At 36.1% G+C, this 22,772-nt stretch overlaps 1 protein-coding gene across 1 annotated transcript; it reads right to left on the bottom strand.

Annotated features, from left to right (window-relative positions):
- Positions 1-2,090: 2,090 nt before the first annotated feature.
- On the bottom strand, positions 2,091-7,455 carry hint3 (histidine triad nucleotide binding protein 3). The gene is made up of 5 exons (XM_007251816.4): positions 7,290-7,455; positions 5,570-5,687; positions 5,357-5,426; positions 5,124-5,250; positions 2,091-2,616 (listed from the first exon to the last, which is right to left on the bottom strand). Exons 1-5 carry the CDS (start codon positions 7,416-7,418, stop codon positions 2,578-2,580), a joined length of 483 nt encoding a protein of 160 aa, XP_007251878.2. The 5' UTR covers positions 7,419-7,455; the 3' UTR covers positions 2,091-2,577.
- Positions 7,456-22,772: the final 15,317 nt, after the last annotated feature.

The raw sequence follows: 22,772 nt of genomic DNA, 5'->3' as shown, positions 1-22,772 counted from the left end.
GCAGAAGCTGAAAGATTTGTGGTGTTTTTACCGGAGATGGAGTCGCTCCACACGGTTTACACGTTATCTTGTTTTTTGCGACGTCAAAGGAGAAATATATCGCCCCTCTCTCTCTCCTTGCTGAACACTGTCGAGTTAACTTCCAGTCGAGCTCCGTAAGTATCGACAGGTTAATTCCCGGGTTTGTAACTGAGCGCGCAGCGCTACTGCAGGAAAAACAGGTACTGATTGGATGAGTACCCCGCTTGTCCCGCCTCTCCACCTTCGCTAAAGTAGCAGTGATTGGATCTCTTCCTAACTGGTCACTACCTTTCACAGAACTAAATCAGTTCTGATTGGATTTCGTCCCTGCCAAAATTTTCGTCTCGTTTTTATTCGTTGACCAAAATGTCAGTTAATTTCGTCTCGTTGTGTGTGCGGAGCCGCTGTCTGCCCCTCCTCCCTGTGTGTGTGTGTGTGTGTGCAGCGAGATGGGAGAAGGGGCAGACAGTTCCCTGTCATATCAGAGCGATTCACCGCAAAATGTTATTTGCATTTTGTCAGTGTTGGAAGAGCAAAAAAATAGGAAAGTACCGCAATGTAATCCTTTAATTTTAGCAGAGTAACTGTAATCTGATTACCATTTATTGAAGCAGTAACTGTAACGGATTACAGTTACTTATAATTTGTAATCTGATTACGTAACGCCGTTACATGTAATCCGTTACTTCCCAACACTGATGGTAGACACAAGAAAGACAATCTATTGGTTTTTAATATAACCGTATCTTGTCTGCAAAGCACAAGTCAGGACTACTTGCTCCTCTTCAGGCAATAATACTTATTAGATGGGGTGCTGAAATACCTAGATGGAAATTGATGAACATACATTTTTAAATATATAAATACTTTTCACACATGACATGACCAGAAACTAGATCACCTCTATTCTAGGCTTCAGATGTCTGGTTTAACTGGCTTTATTAGACAGAGAAATTGTCAGTTTTGAAACAAAGAGGCTAAGACTACCTCCCAAGCACTCTTGTTATTATTTTGTTTTGCAAAATCCCTTAGCTGTATCACCATGACTGTTTAGGCCTTGGGGACTGTTTGAAGGAAGGAGATACAATTTGCACCTGGTCATTATGTGACAAGTAAGTGCACTGAATCTTTAGCCACATGTATTTACACTAACTTGACAGACAGAAATCAAATTCTCTCATTTATTACTGTTAATAATTACTGTTTGTACTAGGAAGAGTTTAGGTTGTTGAATGTGTCTTGGAGAAAAGGATGATTTTACACTGCTGTACGTATTTATAAGTGATTGGATTTGTATCTGTTTTCAATGTGTCTTCAATGGTTTTTTACTCACATTTTTAATGTTGCTCTGCCTTTTCCTGATATAATCCTAATACTAAAGCATGAAGTGACCAGATCTTAATGCGGTCTGAAATGTTCTGATGAAGGAAAATATGAAAACACTTTTGCTGTTTCTGGGCACACAAGCACACATTGATAGTGTTAAACTAAACAGTACAACATGTTTTGGAATGGGTTTTGTTTAGGGTGCTGTTTTAAGCTAATTGTCTTTGTGAGCACATTATCCAAAATATTTTGACACAATTTAAAACAAATGATGGATTCATAGTAAATCTGTGTAAATGTCACTACTAGACACAATTAAATTCTTTCAGTTTGTATGTTGTATTTAATTACATTTTTTTTTTTTTTTTACACACATATATTAAATTCATTTACACTTAAACTTTTAACATTAGAATAATCATTCATGTTCTGATGTACAGTACACAGGCTGCAGTATAACAGCCTAATGTAAAAGAGTGAAACTGAAAGGATGTAAATTGTGTTTAGATCCTTTAAATCCTTTAGGTAATTTTATCCGTACACCGATTCACACACATTCAGCTCAGTCATGGGGCATTACATACATAAGTACTAGTACACTTTAGGGATGTTAATATACTACAGTAAAATTTAGCCATGTGATGATATAAATCCATACTTACAAAACAACATTTTTATGTAGTATATGCTACTCAGCTTTTCATTTCTCATTCAAAAAAGAGAAGAACTAAGGACCAAATATCTGAAATTACTGCCATTTTTTTTTATTTGTGACAGGGTTTCATTTTCAATTTACATCTAATGTTAATTAGATTAAGTTTATTTTAATTGGAATGAAAATCCTGTTTTGTATATGAGCATTTCCTGTGTAAGTAAGCCCGTGTCAGATACATTCAGTGTATCTAATGTATCAGTAGACTTGGCAATTAGTTAAATTAAAATAACAGGTTAGAAAGTGCAATCAAGGAATTTTTCTTATGTTTTCACCAAACAAAATAAAGCAGTTATCTTTAATGTTCAAAATTATGCAACTCAAGTTCTGCTTCTAAATTAAAATAAAATGTAGCTGCAAGATTACTCAGTTTGTCTGAATCAAGCTGTCTAGCATGCAAGACATGCCTAAATAAGCATTAGAATCCAGAGGCACTTGCGCATCACCTTTAGTCCACAGAGCATGTCCACTTAGAGTTCCAAAAAAGTTCCAGTGCAATGCGATCCTTCTTACTCCTCCTAATCCATTGAGTTCAGTCTTTGGAGTAACTGGTCAGCCTGTAACTTGGAAATATAACATTTAACCACAGCACATGGTTTTGTTGATACATTTAAAGACATGTTATCATTTTCCAATAAATAACACCAATAAAAACCTGCCACCATGGTGGGGAATGGTGATTTATTCCAAGTCTGGGTGGCTATGCTGCACTACACCAATAATAGTGCTTTTCCATCGATGGAAACCGGCACTGTTCTTGTTCGCAAATCTAATTTTGAACCGGTTCTGGAACCAGGAATGTTCATTTGCAGCGGAAACCGAAGAATACTCGGTTCTTCAGCACGAACCATGATAACATCTGTGGGCATGATTGTTTGTACGGGAGCACCGCCGCTGTGCAATGCCCTCTGTTAATGATGTATGATGTGACATTTTGGCGGTTCTACTAAAACTGGTGAAAATTCACTAAAAAGCTCCACGATTCTTATAAGCCCAAACAGAACTGATTTAGGAAGCGGAGTTCTTTTGATGGAAAAGCACTATAAGAATCTTTAGGAAAGAGTCCCAAAAACTCTTGTCCGATAAACCTTGTAAGTCAATCCGTAAGACCGTCAGTTAAATGCTAGGTAATTAATGTATTTCATATTAAGCAACAAAAGAATGTAATGAAAAGCTTTTTATGCCTAGGTTTCATTTTAGGGTACATGTCAATTTCAGATCTAACACAAATCTGAATGCTCATTTAAGATAAGGCCTTAAATATCTTGATGAGGTGCATTTCACTAAGAAGTATGGTGGAACCGTGCATTGGTCTCTAAGGTCATTTTTTTACACCTGCACTTTACTTTGCCTTTTTGTAAGTTTCAACTTTTTTTTTGTTTTGTTTGGGCAGGTGTTAACTAGGTTCACTCAGATTTAAACCAAACACAACTGCATCGAAAACCTAGAGAAGGGGTGGTCTTGTTCTTGATTCAACTCTGGAGTGATTTGTCTGTGATCTGACCTCAATCTATGGTAACACTTAAAGACCCTAATGCTGATTTGAGTTTGATAATTCCAGTCTACTGACATCTGGACTAAGCAGAGTTTAATTTACACTTACCTGCTGCTATTAGTTATAACTTAGAAACTACTGCTACTAACTGTCTAAAAATACATCATTAAATATACATAAAAGCAGAATCTATTGGAGATAGGCACATCCATACAGTGCCTGTTTGTGAAGGCCAAGAAGACACAACCTTACTGGTAATAATTCACATTTCCTCATAAAGCCTTGTATTTACAGCAGTAATCCCACACTAAGCGAGAACAGCTGAAAAAGAAACACTTTTCAGTGTTCCTCCCCTTTTAACATTCTGATATAAGAAAATGTTCTGCTCAGATACTATGCTAATAAATGTGCTAACAAAACATGGTTCTGCATTCACCAAAATAAATGCACTAAAACAGTCCTACTACAGGGAGAAGCGGGTTTAGCTGAATGGCTTCTTTACTTCCCTACAACCACAGCATTCTGTTAGCGCAGCTGTAAACAAAAGAGGTTCTCATTCCGTCACAACTCAATTAAAAATAATTCTGCTTGTTTTAAAACAGACAAAAGCTCACACACAGCAAAACTGCAATCGTAAAATTAAAAGACAAACAGACATTACTGATCACAAGTCAAGTCTGCACACTGGCACGACATGGCGTTCTGGTATTGACTAGTGTTTGTGCTGATAAAATTTAACAAATGCTTGGTTGAACATCAGTGGGCAACCACAAATATTTTTTTTTGGATCATAATAATAACCTACATTTAAAAATGTTTACTTGAAGTCAGTGTTTCTCAATGTTGGTTCTGGAGGCATCCTGTCTTGCACATTTTACTTAATGAGTTGATTAGCCAAATCAGATGTGCTAGGATCAGAAAAGCTATAAATGTGCAGAGCAGAGGCCCTCAAGCACCAGAAATGAGGGAGTGCAGTGCTTCAATTAAAAATAGCTGAACACACAAAATGTAGTATTTAGGTTATCTGTAAGTATAAGGACATTAAATTTGGGACTTTTTAAGACTTTTTAAATACAACTAATAGCAAGTAAACAATGTACCTAAAATTAGCACTGCTTAGAGCCTTAAATAATTCATTTGATTCCACTTGGTTCAGTCTGCCATTAAATCAGTAAACTAACTTGAAGATTAAATTTGGAAACTATTAAATTAAATGCAAAAAAAAACCCTGTTTTTATGGACTGTGGCATTTTAAGACAAGTAGGAGGTATTAAAATATATTTTAAAAATATATACTTTTCTATACATTTAAGACTTTTCAAGACTTTTTAACGATTGTGCAATCTTAATTCCAAAAAAATTATTTAGTTCCTTGAGGAACATTGGAGGAACCCACTAACACATTTTGAAGAACCTTTAAAACATATTTTAGAAGGAAAATGTTTCCTGAAGGTTCCTTGATGCTCTAACTTTCTTTATGGTTCCTTAAAGCACCTTAATTGTTTCCTATACAGGTTTAAATTAAGGAACCTCAAACAAATTTCTCACAGATCATATCTACAAGCTCACCGTAATGAACCAGTAGGAGTCCGGGCGGAAGATCAAGCGAGCCATGAAGCCCATCTGACTGGCAGGTGCCAGCACATGAAGGTGCAGATGTACAACAGAGTGAAACGGAGGCCAGTGGAAGCCAAACCTACAACACAAAGATAATGATCCCCGTCACAACCGACCACCTTACATTACAAAGCATATCTGAAGAGCAGTGTAAAATTGTTAAACATTTAACTGGTTTAAAGTACCTGACATCATTTAAATCTGTGACATTGTTCTTCTGAAGAATAGTCTTTCCCGTTTCCATCAATTTCTCCACTAAAAAAATATAAGAAGAGACAAATTTCCACAGAGTTTAGAAAACTAAACATTCTACATTAACCTAAATAATGTGGCAATCTTGACACTGCAGTAGAAAAGCTCTAGGTCTAGGATTAAATCGGCCAGTGTTGTGTTCTTACCTAATGGAATATGTTCCTTGTTGAGCGATTTACAGTTCCCTACATGTTTTGTAGGAACAACAAGATAGTGATGGGGAGCTCCAGGTTTTATGTCTCTAAAACATGATATTTCTTCATCCTGAAAACAGAGAATGCTCAATTCAAACAAATGAAAACAATGATAACATGATGTCTTCAATCAAGTTTTAAGTTATAATCTTTGTATGAAAGATATAAGATATAATACAAATATACTCTATATAAAAATAAAGCACAGATGTCTAAATACATACGGAGACAGCACCTAAAATCTGAATAGAGATATATACATATTAAATTTACACAGTATAGAAACACTTGAATAAAATAAGTGGATGCAATGTAGGGGAAAATACAAAGTGTACAAATGTGAACATACAGCATAATGATTCATTTTAATATTCTGAGGAAAATGCCCTGTGTGTACGGGGGGGTCCCAGGTCCTGGTTAAATGGTTAAACCTGGTTTAATTGCACCAGTTCAGCTACAAAGTGCATTTAATGCATTGATAGGACTGATGTGTCAAAAACAGCAAAAGAAAGCCATCTGGCCTTTTTGTCACCTCCTCGACCTGAGCATAAACTTCAGACCAGCTGTTTACTCTCCGCTCCAGCAAAAGATGCCCCACATATGAGCTGCTAACGAGTCTTCTCTGATATATGACATTTTTCGTTGTTGGTAAAGAAGGCAATGTTTATACACGTATCAATGTGCGCATGTGAGGCGTTTCAGGGACAGATGTGTTCACATTACACACAGATACAGATCACTTACAGTACAGGCCAAACGTTTGGACACACCTTCCCTTTTTCAATGCATTTTCTTTATTTTCATGACTACTTACATTGTAGATTCTCACTGAAGGCATCAAAACTATGAATGAAAACATGTGGAGTTATGTACTTAACAAAAAATAGGTGAAATAATTAAAAAAAATAGCCACCCTTTGCTCTGATTACTGCTTTGCACACTCTTGGCATCTATTCAATGAGCTTCAAGAGGTGGTCACCTGAAATGGTTTCCCAACTGTCTTGAAGGAGTTCCCAGAGGTGTTTAGCACTTGTTGGCCCCTTTGCCTTCACTCTGTGATCCACCTCACCCCAAACCATCTGGATTGGGTTCAGGTCCGGTGACTGTGGAGGCCAGGTCATTTTTTGTTAAGTACATAAGTACATTGTACATTGTTCATAGTTTTGATGCCTTTAGTCAGAATCTACACTGTAAACGGTCAAGAAAATAAAGAAAACACTTTGAATGAGAAGACTTTTTGGCCTTTTGGCCTGTACTGTACATTTGAGAATGTGAACCTTAAGATAGCCAAATCCGATCTGAGCAAAAAATCAGATTTGAGCAATATGGCTTGTAATATGAAAAGTAGCCTTAAATAATCTCACTTGAATTTAAACTATTTAAAGAGATTAACTGCATGACTGTGATGCTCAAGATAACAAACAGATCCAACCGGTGTCACTCCCACCAGGAACAGAGATGAATGGATAGAGGTAACCCAATGTACATGCATTACATTAACATTACAAAAAAGTCAAACACTGGATAATTTCACCAGGCATTTTAATGTATTAATGTGAACTATTACTGAAGTAACTGTAGTATCAGTCATCAGGGGAGAGTACAGAGGACAGGTAGGTCTCAGAAAGGAGACTGAGCCCCCTGTCAGGAGCAGAGCGCAGACTGGACTTACGCTGTGTAAGAGCTCAGTGTCCATCTCCCTGTTCACTATTTTACAGAAAATACACTTTTTATCGTAAGAGTCGCTAGGCTGTTGTTTATTATCAGGCTCGGCGGGCGCTGTGCTGTCGCTGCTGGCCATCTTCAAAGCTGTGTGAAGCTCGAGCTAATGACAGACCAGACTTTCAACATAAAAGTCCTCTTTATAAACGCCGTAAAACAAAGGCTCCTACATTTAATAAAACATAAAATAAAAACATAATAATAATAATAATAATAATAATAATAATAATAATAATAATAATAATAATTTTTTAAATAATACAGGTTTTCTTTAATTTAGCCACTTTTTCTTTATTGTTTTTCATAAACCTAAAAAACAAGTTACAAATCTACAATTAAAAATATCAACATCCCAGTGCTCCCAGTCAACATCCCAGTATTTGTTTTTCTCTAAATTATATAAAACAGTTTTAAAATTGTAATAGCCACAAATTATAGAGGATTTCTTATGGACTTAAATATTTTACTGACATGTAGATTAAAAAAAGATTAATAAATGCACTATTAAGACTAAACTACTATGTAATATTTATGGTATTTATATATCCGTTATTAATAAGAAATTAACTTTATATGATACTAAAAATTATGGACGAAACCTAAATCGTGGAAATTAGTTCAGTGAAGGTAGTTGCCATCCTGGTAAGCTATTAAACTTGCCTGAATCACATTTTATTAACTATAAAATAAATAAGCTTAAATATCACTCTTGACATAGGCAATTATCTTATTCTGTAGGCAATTGTACCACAGGTGGACATGCAGCATCATGAGGAGATGATTTAGGCCAAAAACAGTAACTCATTTTAGGAAGGTTATGATTTTTAACATCCCAGCAGACTAATAAAACACAATATATGGTAAGGGGTATAAGAATAAGATTTATTTAAGATTGTGATGTACTGTTAAAGTCCTGTTTATTTGATTTAGCAACATTACAATAATGAATAATGAACTAGCTGAGCTTATTATAGTAACCTTGATCCAGTCCTGTGAAAGTGTGGGTTTATTAGGACATACTGATGGAATGAGGAGGTAATGCAAAAATGCTTGTGTAAAAATGCAGAAACTCAATTCGGATACTAGTTCAAAGAAGTAAGCAGGTGTAAACATGGTCTATCTGAATATTTATTTAATTTCAAAATACTACTGACACAAAAAGACTTGTACACGGTCGTGTAGTTGGCCTGTATTCTGCTGCCATCAGTATATTGTTACACCCCTCAGTAAACAGAAGGTAGGTCTGCTGAAAGGCTCTTTCACAGATTCCAGCAACAACCACAGTGTTCTGCCAGAGCTGTCAGAAACAAACAGCTTTCATTCCATGCTGTAGTTGCTTGTTTATCACAGTTTAAACCAACTGCAGTCGCTCTGATCCAGATAAAAGCTCAGAAAAAGGGGCTCCATTTTGCTGGAATTATAGAATTGTGTCCACATGCTACTCTCAGCAACTTCTGTGGTGGATGAACTGTCAAACACAGTTTTGGTGGATAACTAAGAATCTTTCAAGTGTAAATACACCCTAATCCCACTCGATTGCATCAGCAGTATACTTTATTCCCAGATCCCATCGTGTTTTCCTCTTGACAAGTTTGTTTCTGAAGATGCTTCACAAGAAGCTACCACATGTTTCATTAATGATTCTGTACTTACCACTATGGGGCCAGTTTCCCAGATCTGAGCAAAGCTTATGCCTTAGACATGATTCACTTTGAGCACATCAATTTTGACCAAGACTACACTTCATCCATGTCCAAAAAATGTCTCCTGTAAATTTAAATGATGTAGACATCTGATCATCAAATGCTTTTTTTTCTGAAACAGCCTTTACTTTTCTGGTAGTACACTTTACATTATACTATCTTTGGGCAATGTTGAACATTACTGAGTACGAATATGTATTAACTTGGATCAAAATGCCAGTCCAACTCGTCCCAAACATATTAGATGCAAACATCCCACCTCTCCTGTGATTTGTGGGCTTCAAACCCATATTAATAGCAGCTCGGTAATACCCACAATTTACATAATCACAACATTGTATATCAGTCTTAATTGAATACTTTTAAGAGCAAACAAGTGAGACAGAGCAAAGCCCAATTTATACTTCTGTGTCAAACTTGTCACAAAAATGTTACTACATGTCACGTTACACGGACAATCGCAGCTGTAAACTGGTCTGCCGGGCCTTGTGTTACCGCCCACACATTCTCGCCTTCACAGTTTCAACTGCAGAACATCGCAGAGCTGCTGATACGCGCACACAGAAGTACAAACACGCTCTGCTGCATAGTGCACTTTTATATACGTAGACTATGGCATAGGTTCAACGCAGAACTATAAATTGAGTATTGAAATAAGTGTCTAGGTGTGGAATCAAGTTAGGGTGGGTCAAGTTAGGACTGTCCTGCCTCTTAGTGTTTTTTTAGGTCACACATATGGAACATGCTGACATCACCAGAAAGATCCCACCTCCAGAACTTGTAGCATAAAATTGTTTTGTTTTTTTATTACTATACAAAATTAATTGTAGTTGTAAAAGTGGACCAAGGCACTGCTACTATAATCAGCTAAATTGGGGAGAAAACAATTCTGTTTAGAAAGCGTAGTTTTCCACACATCCTAAATAGTCTATCTTGTGCCCAGTATACCTATCAGTGTTCTCTGTGGGCGGGATTTAAACTAGACCATGCTTCTACATAGAGTGCATCGGTTCAGTTTTTTTCAAAAGCAGGGTAAAACAGGGAATATAAAAGGCAATTACCCTTGCCTGTATTGCCCATGTTGGGCAAATGACTGTTAGACATGTTGAGGTAAGATGTTTATTTCATTGGTTTATTTGGCTAATCTTATACATATTAGCTTCTATCTGTTCTGCTCTGTTTATGGTCTTATTTACATTCACATTTACTGTATTTAGCAGACACCTTTATTCTGAGCAACTTAGTACAGTGCTTTCTTGTACACTTCAAATCCAATTCCATAGCTAGTCTGCAGAGACTAGGATCAAGCGATACATCAAGCTTTGACAATGTTTAGAACCCCAGAAAATTGTATTATTATTATTATCACCACCATAGGTGACTCTGCTGTTCTAACACACAGTGGAAGTTTGTTCCACCATCTTGGTGCCAGCACAGAGAAGAGTCGGGATGTTTGTTTTCTTTGGGTTTTGACGGATGGTGGGTCGAGTTGAGCCGTACTTGGTACAGATCTGGCTTTGACCATTGTCATCAAGTAGGAAAGAGCTGGTCCATTTTTGGCTTTGTAGGTCAGTGTCAGGGTTTTGAATCTTATGCAAGCCTTGTGTGCACAGTTAAATAACTCTTTCAGTAAAAAAAATCACTTTAAAGTAGCTGAAGCTACTTATTGAAAGGAGTGCCTGGATATATTTACACATGTAAACAAGCATTTAGACAACACTTGTTTATCATATTTTCAGTTTGTTCTATATTTAGCAGTTCAATGGGTGCTGTGTCTTTTTGTAATGTCAATGGGCCGCATAATCCTTTTATTAATTATGCTACGCCTGAATCTATTTAATGCCGCATGAGTTGAGAGTTGATTCAATTAATTCCTGTGATGACTTCTCGTCAAAGACACCTTGAACTTGATGATCTTTATGGGCTGGAGCAGATACTGTGTCTTTCAGCAAAGGCTTTCTGCAGTTACTAGGCCAGTGTTCAGTTCTGTCAGAGCGCAGAGGCTAAATGTTATGACGCTGATCTCATTAGAATGCACTGTGAGCACGCTGTCTGGAGAATTTAATTTGTGCAAGCACTTGTGTTTGCTAAACTCATTTGTAAACAAAAGGGCATAGATGTTGATGATATTAGGAAAGTGGAGGAGCTATTAATGTTCAAGGTCTAGGATATTTTTGTTCGTTTGTTTTTTGGTTATTAACATGCTCACCAAGCAGTGTCTTACTTGACAATTACCACACGAGGAAAGTCTGAAAGAATTTCTCAGACACCTATCAGCATCTCACCATATTCTTAGATCAGACATTATCAGATCTTACAGGCTGGTGAAACTCAGTGTAACCTTGGTGTAACAAGGTGAGAGATGGTGGGCAAAAAAAGAAGGAAAGAAAAAATAAGTAATTTGCTTTCTTTTACACTGTTGCTTTGGAAACTAAATCTCCAACATTTCAGAAGAACGTTTTTTTTAATGTTAACATACATTGAAATAACATTGTACAACAAAATTATCTTAACAGCTTTAAAATCATATTGACAGTACTCTGATTTGTAATAGAGAGAATGATGTCTCTTTTGTTGTCAGTTCTATTCGGAAATGGCTGCTAGTGCACAGTGTAACTTTGGTGGAGCACACCCAGTTGGTTAGATTAATGCTGCGTGAACTTTTTAAAAGTTATGTGAACATTCTAAATGTAACAAATGTTTGGTTCAAGTTTCGTTTGAAATCTATTTGTCTTCAACTAATTTCACATACATAAAGGTAATCTTCATGTGCAGTGCATTTGATAGAGATATAATGGTACTGTATGTGTATTCAGATTGAACCTTCATGTTACCAGGTTCATGGTTCTTGTGTACTTGTGTATTTATGTACTTATACCAAACATGAGATCCAAACTGTGGTGTGAATAAATTTTTTTTTGTGTAAATAAATATAAAAAATCAATCAACACATAAATAGAATAAATAGAGAAATAAATAGTTAAAAATGTTAGTTAAAGTGAAGTATAGCTAAATGCAGTTAGAATTATGAGCAACATAGATAAACAAAGCGTTGAACTCACAGAGCACCAGTCCTTCACAAGGTACCATACTTACCTCTTCACATCTGTAGAGACTGGATCAGGGACTGTATGAAGGATAACAGACATCTCACTTTTCCTGTGACTTGTGGAAAAGACATATTGATCACATATATTGATAGTGGTTCTCTGGTCGGCACTATAACTGTACTCGGGTGGAGTTTACACTCAACGCTGCAGTGTTGAGTTCAGTTCAGCAGCTCTATGGCACAAGGGTTGAACATAAGGTTCCTCCCTGAACTAAGTTTTTACAGGGTGGGATATCTAGTAATACACCCAAAACTTTACACAGATTACCTGCTGTGTCATCATGCTGCAAACTTAACCTACCTACACAGCTAATTTGGTACATTTAGACAAATTCTTGCTTTTAATGCAGGTGCTTTGACTTTTGCTTCAGTCATTATTTTATCATGATACTTTACTATATTTGGGTTCAAGTGTCTTTATCCACCTCTAAGTTCAGTTAGGAGGTGGCAGAGAGCGAGCACTTGAAGGGTTAAAGTTGAGCAGTCAGGAAAAGCAGAGAGGATAAGTATGTGCCAACATTATCTCCTAAACTGTGTTTAGCAGGTCAGTCTACCAATTAATCCCGCACACTCCAGTTTGTTAGTACACACATTTAGCACAACATAATGTATGCAAATGATGCCATTAAAATGCATGTCCATGTTAGTTTCTAAATTAAGTGCTCATTTGCACTACTGGCACTCGGAACAATCCAGAGATTCATTACAACAAATTACGAAAATAATCACGACTTGAAACATCAAATTTACCCTCCTTGTTCATTCGCCTCTATTTACCCGAAGAATATGAAAATAATTTACATGCCAATCAGCAATTTGCAGGCACAATATAGGAGGTCATAAGCTTGCCAAAGCTATTATGCTAATTGTTGTTTTGCTGCTCCATACAATAAATCATGACCCAAAACTTGCTGGTATGCAATTACAGCCTGCTATGGTGGTGTAATTATAAGGGCTGTAAAAAAGAGAAAATTAACAGAGGCCTACGCTGCACAATATATAGTATACATTATAGTGCGAAAAACAGAATAATCAGAAACTTCCCCACACTGCCCCTTGTTAAATGATTCATGACAGAAAATCAGCATGGCCGCTGTGAAATTCCACTGTTTCTGTCCCGAAGTGGTTGTGGAATTATTCATGAGACACCGACTTTGTAAATAGATCCTGCTGATTAAAACAGGAAAAGCGGAGAGGAATAAAGCAAAAAAAAAAATAACACACCTAGCGATCTCAGGAGACAGGGCAACATGGCATGGAAATAATCCCTTTCTTTAATCATTTTCGGACCCCCTGCTGCGCCAAGTTCCTGCTGCGATCAGCACTGCTGTCACTGCTTACTGTCGCAAATCATGAATCAGATGCATTTCCTGCATGTTGTTTTAACAGTCTGTTCAGTGCAGCATCCTACCCTGCATACGCTCCAGTGCATTTCAGCCATTCTGTGCGTGCCTCTGTGAGCAGCTAATAAGGTGTAATTAGCGTTTCTGATTAGACAGATGACAGCCTTTAAAAGAGCGTCCCACATCCCTGCCAATCACTTCATTTGCTCCAGTGCTTATGCTAACTTAGGCTGAGTGTATTTACAAACAGAACTGATCCTTAAAAATCATCTCTAATAATTCACCCAACTATCTTTTTAAAAACTGAGTGTCTCACCCTGTTTACACCTGGTCATGACATGTACCTAGTATCTATGCCTTTACACTTATGTCTCCAGCTAGTGGTTGTGTTTACACTTATATATGTATTCAGATATAATCCTTACATCTCACTTTAAGTAACCAGGAGTAAACAGAGTCTTTCAGTCTAAACTGTTAAACCTATAACTTATAAGAAATTACAGTGAAAATTATTTAGCCTAAAATGTATTTTAACATTTTAAATGCTGGAAATTGATTTCTAATGTGCATCCCCTGCATGTAAATAAATAAAAAAATATGCATATACTACTTTAATTATTTTATTAAAAAAAACTTAAATACCTGCTAGACTAAACTATTTTTAGGCAAGTATTCAGCTGGTATTCATTTAGCATCTATACAAAAAGCTTGTATGTCAGGATTGTGGTGCAGCGGGTAAAAGAGAATGCGAAGAACGGACACAAATGCAAGTCATTTTATTAAAAAGAGATAAATAAACAAATAAAGAACAAAATTAACAAAGAAACATGGGGAACATAGAAACTGGATAAACCAACTCATAAACATACAAGAACTGACATAGGAAACAGGAAACACAGGACTATAACTACAGACAAGTCAGGAAAGGAAACTGGGAACACCTGAGGACAGGTAACGAGGGGGGTGGAGCTATAAATCAAGAAAAAACACAAAGACAGAACAGGACAGACATGGAACAGGGCCAGAATGAGATATTGTAACTAATTGAACACAGTTCAATTGAAGTCAGTGTAAAAAGAGTTTATTCCAAGTCATTTTAAACATTTCTATTGGTACACAGTATACTTCACAGTGTTAAAATTTTACACTCTTAGTGTTAATTTAACAATAACAGTGTTGATTTAACTCTGGCGAATTTACTATGTACATTCTTCACATTCATAATAATATAAAGAACTATCTGTTTTTATGCACCAAAAATCTGGAACTCTCTACCGATACACATTCGACAGTCACCAGATATTACACAATTTAAAAAACAGCTTAAAACACATCTATATACCCTCGCTTTCTACTAGCTTTATAAATTATATTTTATATTTATTGTTTCTATGTTTTGCTGATAATTTTTTTTTTTTTTTTTTTTTTCTTTTTTGGTATTCACTTTTCCTATTATTTTGTTTACCTTGTTGTAATGTACCTCTGGTAATTATCTTGTATATTGATCTTATATTGAAAAGCACTTTGAACTACATCTTATGTATGAAAGGTGCTATATAAATAAAACTATTATTATTATTATTATCTGATTTACATTATGTAAAATATGAAAAATAGTCAAAAAGGATATATATATATATATATATATATATATATATATATATATATATATATATATATATATATATATATATATATATATATATATATATATATATACAAGGCATTTATGTGACAGCGACAATATTTACTACAATCAGAATCCTTGCATCTTATAAGAACAAAGAGAAGTATAATATAAATGCTTAAAATGACATAGGAGTGAAATAGTGTGAAGAATCAGAATTATGAAGTCATTTTTTGGGGTTCATTGCATAAATCCTGATGAATTTTACAGTAAAAATGTTGACACTGGTAAAACATTAGACCTATTTAGATGCTTAACTGTGGTACTGTGAATTTTAACCTCTGTTAGTATAACAGTATAATAACGGTTGAGACATAGCAAGAGTGTATAAACAACCAGATAACACTCTTGTGTTTATTCACTCTCTCACTCTCTCTTGTGTTTATTCATCTCCTGCACTAGGGTACACTATGATCCTGGCTACACCTCTGCTTGTGATTCAGTAACTGCAGTTCTGGGAGCTATAAATGTAACATTTTACCACCTTGTAGAAGTGTAGTGCTGTATTTCACCAGCTGGAGGCAGTGTTAACATTCAGGACTGAACCCTGCTGAGGTAGAGTGATGTGATGTGTAGCAGTGCTATCTCTCAGTGTCTCTCATCTCATAACATTCACATGTTTGTTCTGTTCAGGTTTCGTCACACATAAGTTGTGCAGTCACATGGTAATATGGGCCCGAACGGTCTGACGTATAATGAGCTGCCATTGGGGTTTGTTCATGGCTGGCGGTGATTTACAGTGAAATGTCCCACTGCAGCCCGTAGAGGGCCTAAACCTTACTGCCAGCATAGCAGCTGGATTGAGCTTCTCACTCTCTTTCTCTCTGTCTCTCGCTCACTCCTTCGCAACAGTCTCCCACTTATCCAGCTGTCTGTGTCACTCTTTCACTTTCTTTCTCCTACACTCTCACAGCATAGCATAGCATAGTGTATCATAGCATAGTTGATAACGGGAATCCACTACATGTAATTAATATACAGTGAACCTTAAACCCTGTTTTCTGTTGTTTCTTTACTAAAAAAAAAAAAGAAAGTGCCTATATGACCTAAAACAGGGTTTTAAAAACAGGCCAATTCCAAACCCCCAAAACTGTGATGTAACAGTCTCATGCAATTAACCCTCCCTAAAATTTCCATACAGCCAACGAACTAACCAAGACAACTTAAGACAACTTAATCAGCAGTATAAAAAGAATGCTGCAACCACTTCAGGAGATGCGGTTTTTAAACATCAGAGATAAGGTTTTTAAACATCACAGCCAGACTGTGATTGCTATATAAACCAGGCCTTGTGACCATGACTGTTCATGTGCTAGTGTTACTGAAGGGAGGCTCAAATATGGCATGTGAAAAAAAAAAAGACATGTGAAAATCAGGTTATCAAGTGAATAACCATGCTAAGCTAAATGCTTACCATAGTCAACTGACCTTAGCATCTACAGCTCTGGAAAAAAAAACTCACTTAGATGAGTTCTTTGATTTTACCAAATTGAAAACCTATGGAATATAATCAAGAGGAAGATGGATGATCACAAGCCATCTAACCGAGCTAAACTGCTTGAATTTTTGCACCAGGAGTGGCATAAACTTATCCAAAAGCAGTGTGTAAGACTGGTGGAAAGGAACATGTCAAGATTCATGAAAACTGTGATGAAACCCACCAAATATTGATTTCTGAACTTTGATTTTGATTTTCTGAAAGGTCTGAAAGCTCTGCATCTTTTATGCTATTTCAGCCATTTCCCATTGTCTGCAAATAAATGCTTTAAATTATAATATATTTATTTGTAATTTGGGTGAAATATTGTCTGTAGTTTATAGAATAAAACTGAAGTGGTCTCTTATTTTTTCCAGAGCTGTATGTAACAGTGCTGAAAATAAATCTAAGGTGTGCTATTCAGTGTTGCTATGTGGCTCCTGTGTTATTATTGTATTGTATTCTAAGGCAAAAACATTAAAGGAAGTCTAAAACAGCATCTGTGCATTTTTTATCCCAACCAAAGTTAAATACTTTATATTAGATGTCTATATGAGACTAATTTTTCGATCCTACTGTTATCCACAATGTTCCACACATACCTTAAAAATAAGTGTTTTATTCTGAAATAGTTTAGCTAGTGGATATCTGGACAGTCTGGTTGTAACAAGTCAAGAATAGAAGGTTTATTTTGGTAGGCTGTGCTTTGCAGCAAAGTAATAACCTCTGTAAACATACACCTACAAAAACAAGGACTGACTGTTTACAGAATACACACGATTTCTGTAGAACAGTATTGCACAATTCATATGTTGTTCACATGCTTGGTTACTTGGTTTCACTTTTGGATTTCTCAAATTCTAATTATGCATGTTAATTTTTGCATGAATATGTTTATATAATTAATAATATAACATTTAACACATACAAACATAGTGTGTAATGTATGTGTAACATGTGTGTATTGCAAGTTTTAGAGGTTCTTAATGGTGTCCTGAAATAAACCATCCCTTGCAGTAGGAATGGATTGTTGATTGCATATCAAATAGTATCCCAAGCATTTTCAAGGCAAGCCTTTGCAATAGTAGCAACATTTGAATGATCAGAACAAAGTAGAGCCACTGGTTGCAGGACCTTATTAACATAATGTTTGGCTGCCAACTTCTGTACAAAGATGATCTGCCAATTCTCTATATTTTCTAAAGAGAATGCACACAATCCAACTTCACATGCAAATATCTCATACAGCTTTGCCAATCGTACAACATATTCATTCTTAGATCTACAACTGTCATGGTATGTACAGAATGGCAGACACGTGCAGATACTGATAAAATCAAAATGTGTTTATTATAAGAATAAACAGATGTAATCAGAGTCGATACAGAGAAATGGGTGATCACCAGTAAACAGAGTAATGTAGACAAAACCATACCGTAAACGAGAGACAGTCCAGAGTTCATACACGAGAGATCCAATGTCAGAGGTAAACCAAGAGGCAGTAGTGAGAACACAGTCCAGGTAATACACAAGTAATCCAATATCAGAGGCAAAGGCAATAATCGGCGTCGAGAAAACAAAGGCAAGGTCATACACAAGATAAACTGAGACAAGAGATAAAGTAACGATTTGTAAAGAGGAGAACCTACAATACGCGGCGTGGTAGTCTGTTTGGCGTGCACCTTTATAGTGCCAGTAATCAGTATTCGGGACTTCCTGGAGGAAGCAGGTGAGGTGTCACGTGATCAGGTGAGTGCGTGATGTCAGCGGATGGTGCATTCTGGGTAGTGTAGTTGTTGACCTGAGAACCTCCGTTAGAGCTTGGTGTGGAAGGGACAGAGGAGCTAACAGCACCAGACGTGACAACAACATCCATTTCAAAATGTATAATAAAGTATAATTTTACCACTAGTCTGTTTCATATCAGCATAAAATAGGTACCAAGTACAAAACCTGTGCAGGTTTCAAGGACATTTTCTGTCAATACTGAATCATGTTCTTTTCAAGCAGTTTTTAAAGCAGCACTCAGTGTAATTTCCTTCTTTTCCATTTGGCTCCATTCTCATATTCAGAAATGATCTCTGCGACCATCTGAATAGCACGCTCTCTGTGAGCTGAAAACCTCCACTAACAATGGAAGTACTCAAGTGAAGGCTATATTTCTTCAAGCAGCAGAAATAAATCAACAATCAGCAATAAAATGGTTTCTTGTACACAGATAGTACCAGTATTGGTCCCTATTGGTCCACTTATATAAGCTTTTCAGTTTAAAAAACAGAAAAGAATGAAAAAAGAATGTAAGTTTTATGAAACTGAAGAATAGTTTGTCCTCATTAACAAAGAAATAACAATAACATCTGAAGGGTGAGCTCAATCCATGCAAAACTGCGAATATGAGCTACACCTGGACTTAACACTGATATCTGGGTCACATGATCAATATAACGTTCCATAGTTATTTACACTTCGTACAAACACTGCATCACTGTTTTCTTTTTAAAATTACTCTGAATTAACACAAATATTATAAATACAGAGGAATGTTATCCTCCACTGGAAAGAACTTTTTGTACAGTATTTTACACATTTATTCTATAAACTACAGACAACATTTCTACCAAATTTCAAATAAAAATATTGTTGTTATTATTTATTTGCAGAATATGAGAAATGGCTGAAATAACAAACAAAATGCAGAGCTTTTAGACCTTAAAACAGTTTTAAGAGTTCAGAAATCAATATTTGGTGGAATAACCCTGGTTTTAAGATTTCATGTATCTTGACATGTTCTCCTCCACCAGTCTTACACACTGCTTTTGATTAATTTTATGCCACTCCTGGTGAAAAGTTCAAGCAGTTCAGCTTGGTTTGATGGCTTGTGATCATCCATCTTCCTCTTGATTACATTCCAGAGTTTTTTTTTTTTTTTCTGTTTGGTAAAATCAAAGAAACTCATCATTTTTAAGTGGTCTCTTATTTTTTTTCAGAGTTGTATATCTTGTATTTTCTCTTTGATATGGGATGGATTTTACCTGATTAAAATTAAATAATTCTTTTACATGGGCAAATAACAATTCTTTATTTTATAAAGCATCAGAGTTTTAGAGTTGTCATTTTAATTATTTAACTTTTTTTAAGCTTTTTAAACATGTCAGAGAATTGCCTGACGATCCCTTTGAGAAAGTGACATTTGACATTAGTGACATCACAACATTTATATTGTTTTATTTTCAAGGGACTGAGAACACTTTCTGCATGTTTAGCAATTATTAATATTACTCTTACCTAATATTTATCATATTGTCTCTATATTTAGCTGAGGTTAATATCAAGAGGATTAGAATAATTTTATAAAATCTAAATGTATTTTTAAAGCAGAACAGGGTCACCATAAACAACTGAAAATTTTCAAATCCAACCACTTTTTCATCAAATGCCAGTTTTCGCTAAAATCTGCCCTGTTATTGTCCACCATGTCGTGCAGCCTGCCATAACAGCGTGAACACATGCAAACCAGTGAAAATAAGTGTTCAGGCTGGGAAAATATGATTTATGTGTAGTTTAAATCATGATTTTAGTTTTCAGAGCCAAAAAAGCACACTATAACATGATTTAATAACAATTGCTAACTCTGTAGAGATATTGATGGAAATGATGGTGAGTTATCTTCTGAAAGAAAAGGCTGAAAGCAAACCCCCAGGTGACACTTCATGTGACTCAGACCTTCAGAAACCTCTAAGTCTAGATTAGTTTAAACCAGTGGTCTCCAACCCTGTTCCCATAGAGCTCCCTTCCTACAGACTTTGAATCAAACCCTAATCCACTCCACCTGCTTCAACTAATTACCGCCTCCTGAAGGCCTTGACTGGCTGAATGAGGTGGTAGATTTGGGTTGGATTTAAAACCTGCAGGAAGTGAGTTCCTTCGGGGGGGTTGGAGACCATAGATTTCTTCTAAACAAATAAATGTGAATGTTACATTTTAAACAAGAAGATAATAGATTCAAATCTTTATCTTACATCCAGAAAATTTGGATTGATTTGGGTTAACATTGCTCTATGACTCTTTGATAGATGTTTTAACTTTGAACTGTAATAATTTCCTCTTGACCTTTCATCTAGGTATATATATGTAAGCAAAAAATATTTATTTTTATGTTTACATTTGTGTTTTTTGACAATAAAGGTTTAAAAATGGCCTCTGTGGTATGGGCTACCTTATGCTTACCATAGTCTAGAAGTTTTTTGGATACAACAATGAAAAATTGTATCATTAACTATCCTGTATTAGCTGTCTGTAGTTATTTTGTCCCCCTCATTGCATGTTTGGGATTATATAAAACTAATTGCATGCCCAAACATGGACTTTCATAATCATGTTATATCATGTTTGTTGTTTGTTTGTACTGAGCGGGTCAACCCGAGTAGGATGGGTTCCTCGGACTGAGTCTTTGTTCCTTCCAAGGTTTCTTCCTCTTAAAGGGAGTTTTTCCTTGCCACTGTGTCACCATAAAATTGGCATCTCTGTGGTGCTGCTCATAAGAGGCGTGGACCTGTTTTTCCTGTAAAGCGGCTTTGTGACAACCTTTGTTGTAAAAAGCACTATATAAATAAAATTGAATTGAATTGAATTGAATTATAATGTTTTGGATCTACAGTATTTGCATGCTCTACTCAACATGTGTGAAAACGTACAGAAATGTAGGGCTATTATGGTCCAAGACATAATGTGTGCCTGGAAAACTGCCTAGAATTTGAGAACACACAGTGTTCTATGTATTCTCACTCTAAATGATTGATGGTAGCCCAATACATGCATGCTAAATCCATACCTCAGAAAATCTAAATATATTCTATGATTTGTTGCAGTTACAGTAAATCTACATTATACTTACACTTACCTAAATTCCTAAACCAGGCAAAGCTTGGCAAGAAAACTGTCGGGTTTCGTAAGTCTTGTTACACTGTATTTTCATTCAGAGTAAATCCACTGGAAATAATAAGAGCATGCAGCCACTATAAAAGGGAGCACTGCAGTACCTTACAGAACAGACTTAGACATAACATTTCAGTGCCAAGCTTGGACCACTCTGGACCACATCTGGCAGCACACAGTATCTGACACAACATCAGAGACCAAGACCTGCGGAAAGCCTTTTTTCCAAGCCCAACTAGGTAATCTAAATAGCCTTTGGTGTTTCTGCCTTATGATTTACCTCCATACAAAACAATGATTTGAAAAGTAAAATAAGAGGGAAGTGAGAACTGAGGAATAGTCTCCGTCCAAATGTTTTCTTTAGAAATACAGATTACGTGGGTACAGTGGCCCATTTTTTCCCCACTGCCTCCTACTTTATTTCCCTTTCAAACCCCCGTTAATGGCTCTAACAGTTCCGTCTGCACAGGATGGCTGTGAAAATACCTTAATTGTTACAATAACAAGAAACCTGAGGACGGTGGAGGAAATCCAATCTGTGAGAAACTGATCTTAGGGTAAAATGCCTTTGAATTAAAATGGAGAACAGCTCTCTCACACTTGAGAGAGCGAGAGACTGATCCTCTCACGGGTCCACAAGGTCTGTCCGAAGGTTTTTGATGCTTCTTTTCACTGCACCTGCATGCGATAACACCAAGCGCGCTCACAAACAGGAGAGAACGTTCGGCCTAGTGGAACAGGCCATTCATGCGGAAAGCTCATTGCCTGAGTGGACTGAGGCAAGTATTGGAGTTTTCTGAGAGTGCAATAGTTTCTGTACAGTACAGGGAAATCAAAAAATGAAAGTTCTGGACAGTGTAATGAAAATTTTAAAGTGTGTCACAGATATGCTTCTAAGTCCTGTCCACACGTATCTGAATATTTTTTTAAACATAAGTTGTTGTTTCAATTCTTGCCTCTTGTGACTGAAAATGACTGAATTTTGCTATAAAAAATGCTTATGTCACAGTGCATTCTTATTTCTGCCTGAATCTTAAATACCTACTTAGAATAGAGATATACTTGTAAACGTAACTGTTTATACTGTATATTTGTCTATATAAATATACACTAGAGGCCTTCACTTTCCACAGCATCCAGACACATCATAGTCATTCTTCAGTTCTTTCTGTCACGTTG

Source organism: Astyanax mexicanus, chromosome 6 (genome assembly GCF_023375975.1).
Source record: "Astyanax mexicanus isolate ESR-SI-001 chromosome 6, AstMex3_surface, whole genome shotgun sequence".
Lineage (NCBI taxonomy): Eukaryota > Metazoa > Chordata > Actinopteri > Characiformes > Acestrorhamphidae > Astyanax > Astyanax mexicanus.
The sequence above is the reverse complement of the archived record's forward strand: the minus strand, read 5'-3'. Positions and strand labels throughout refer to the sequence as shown.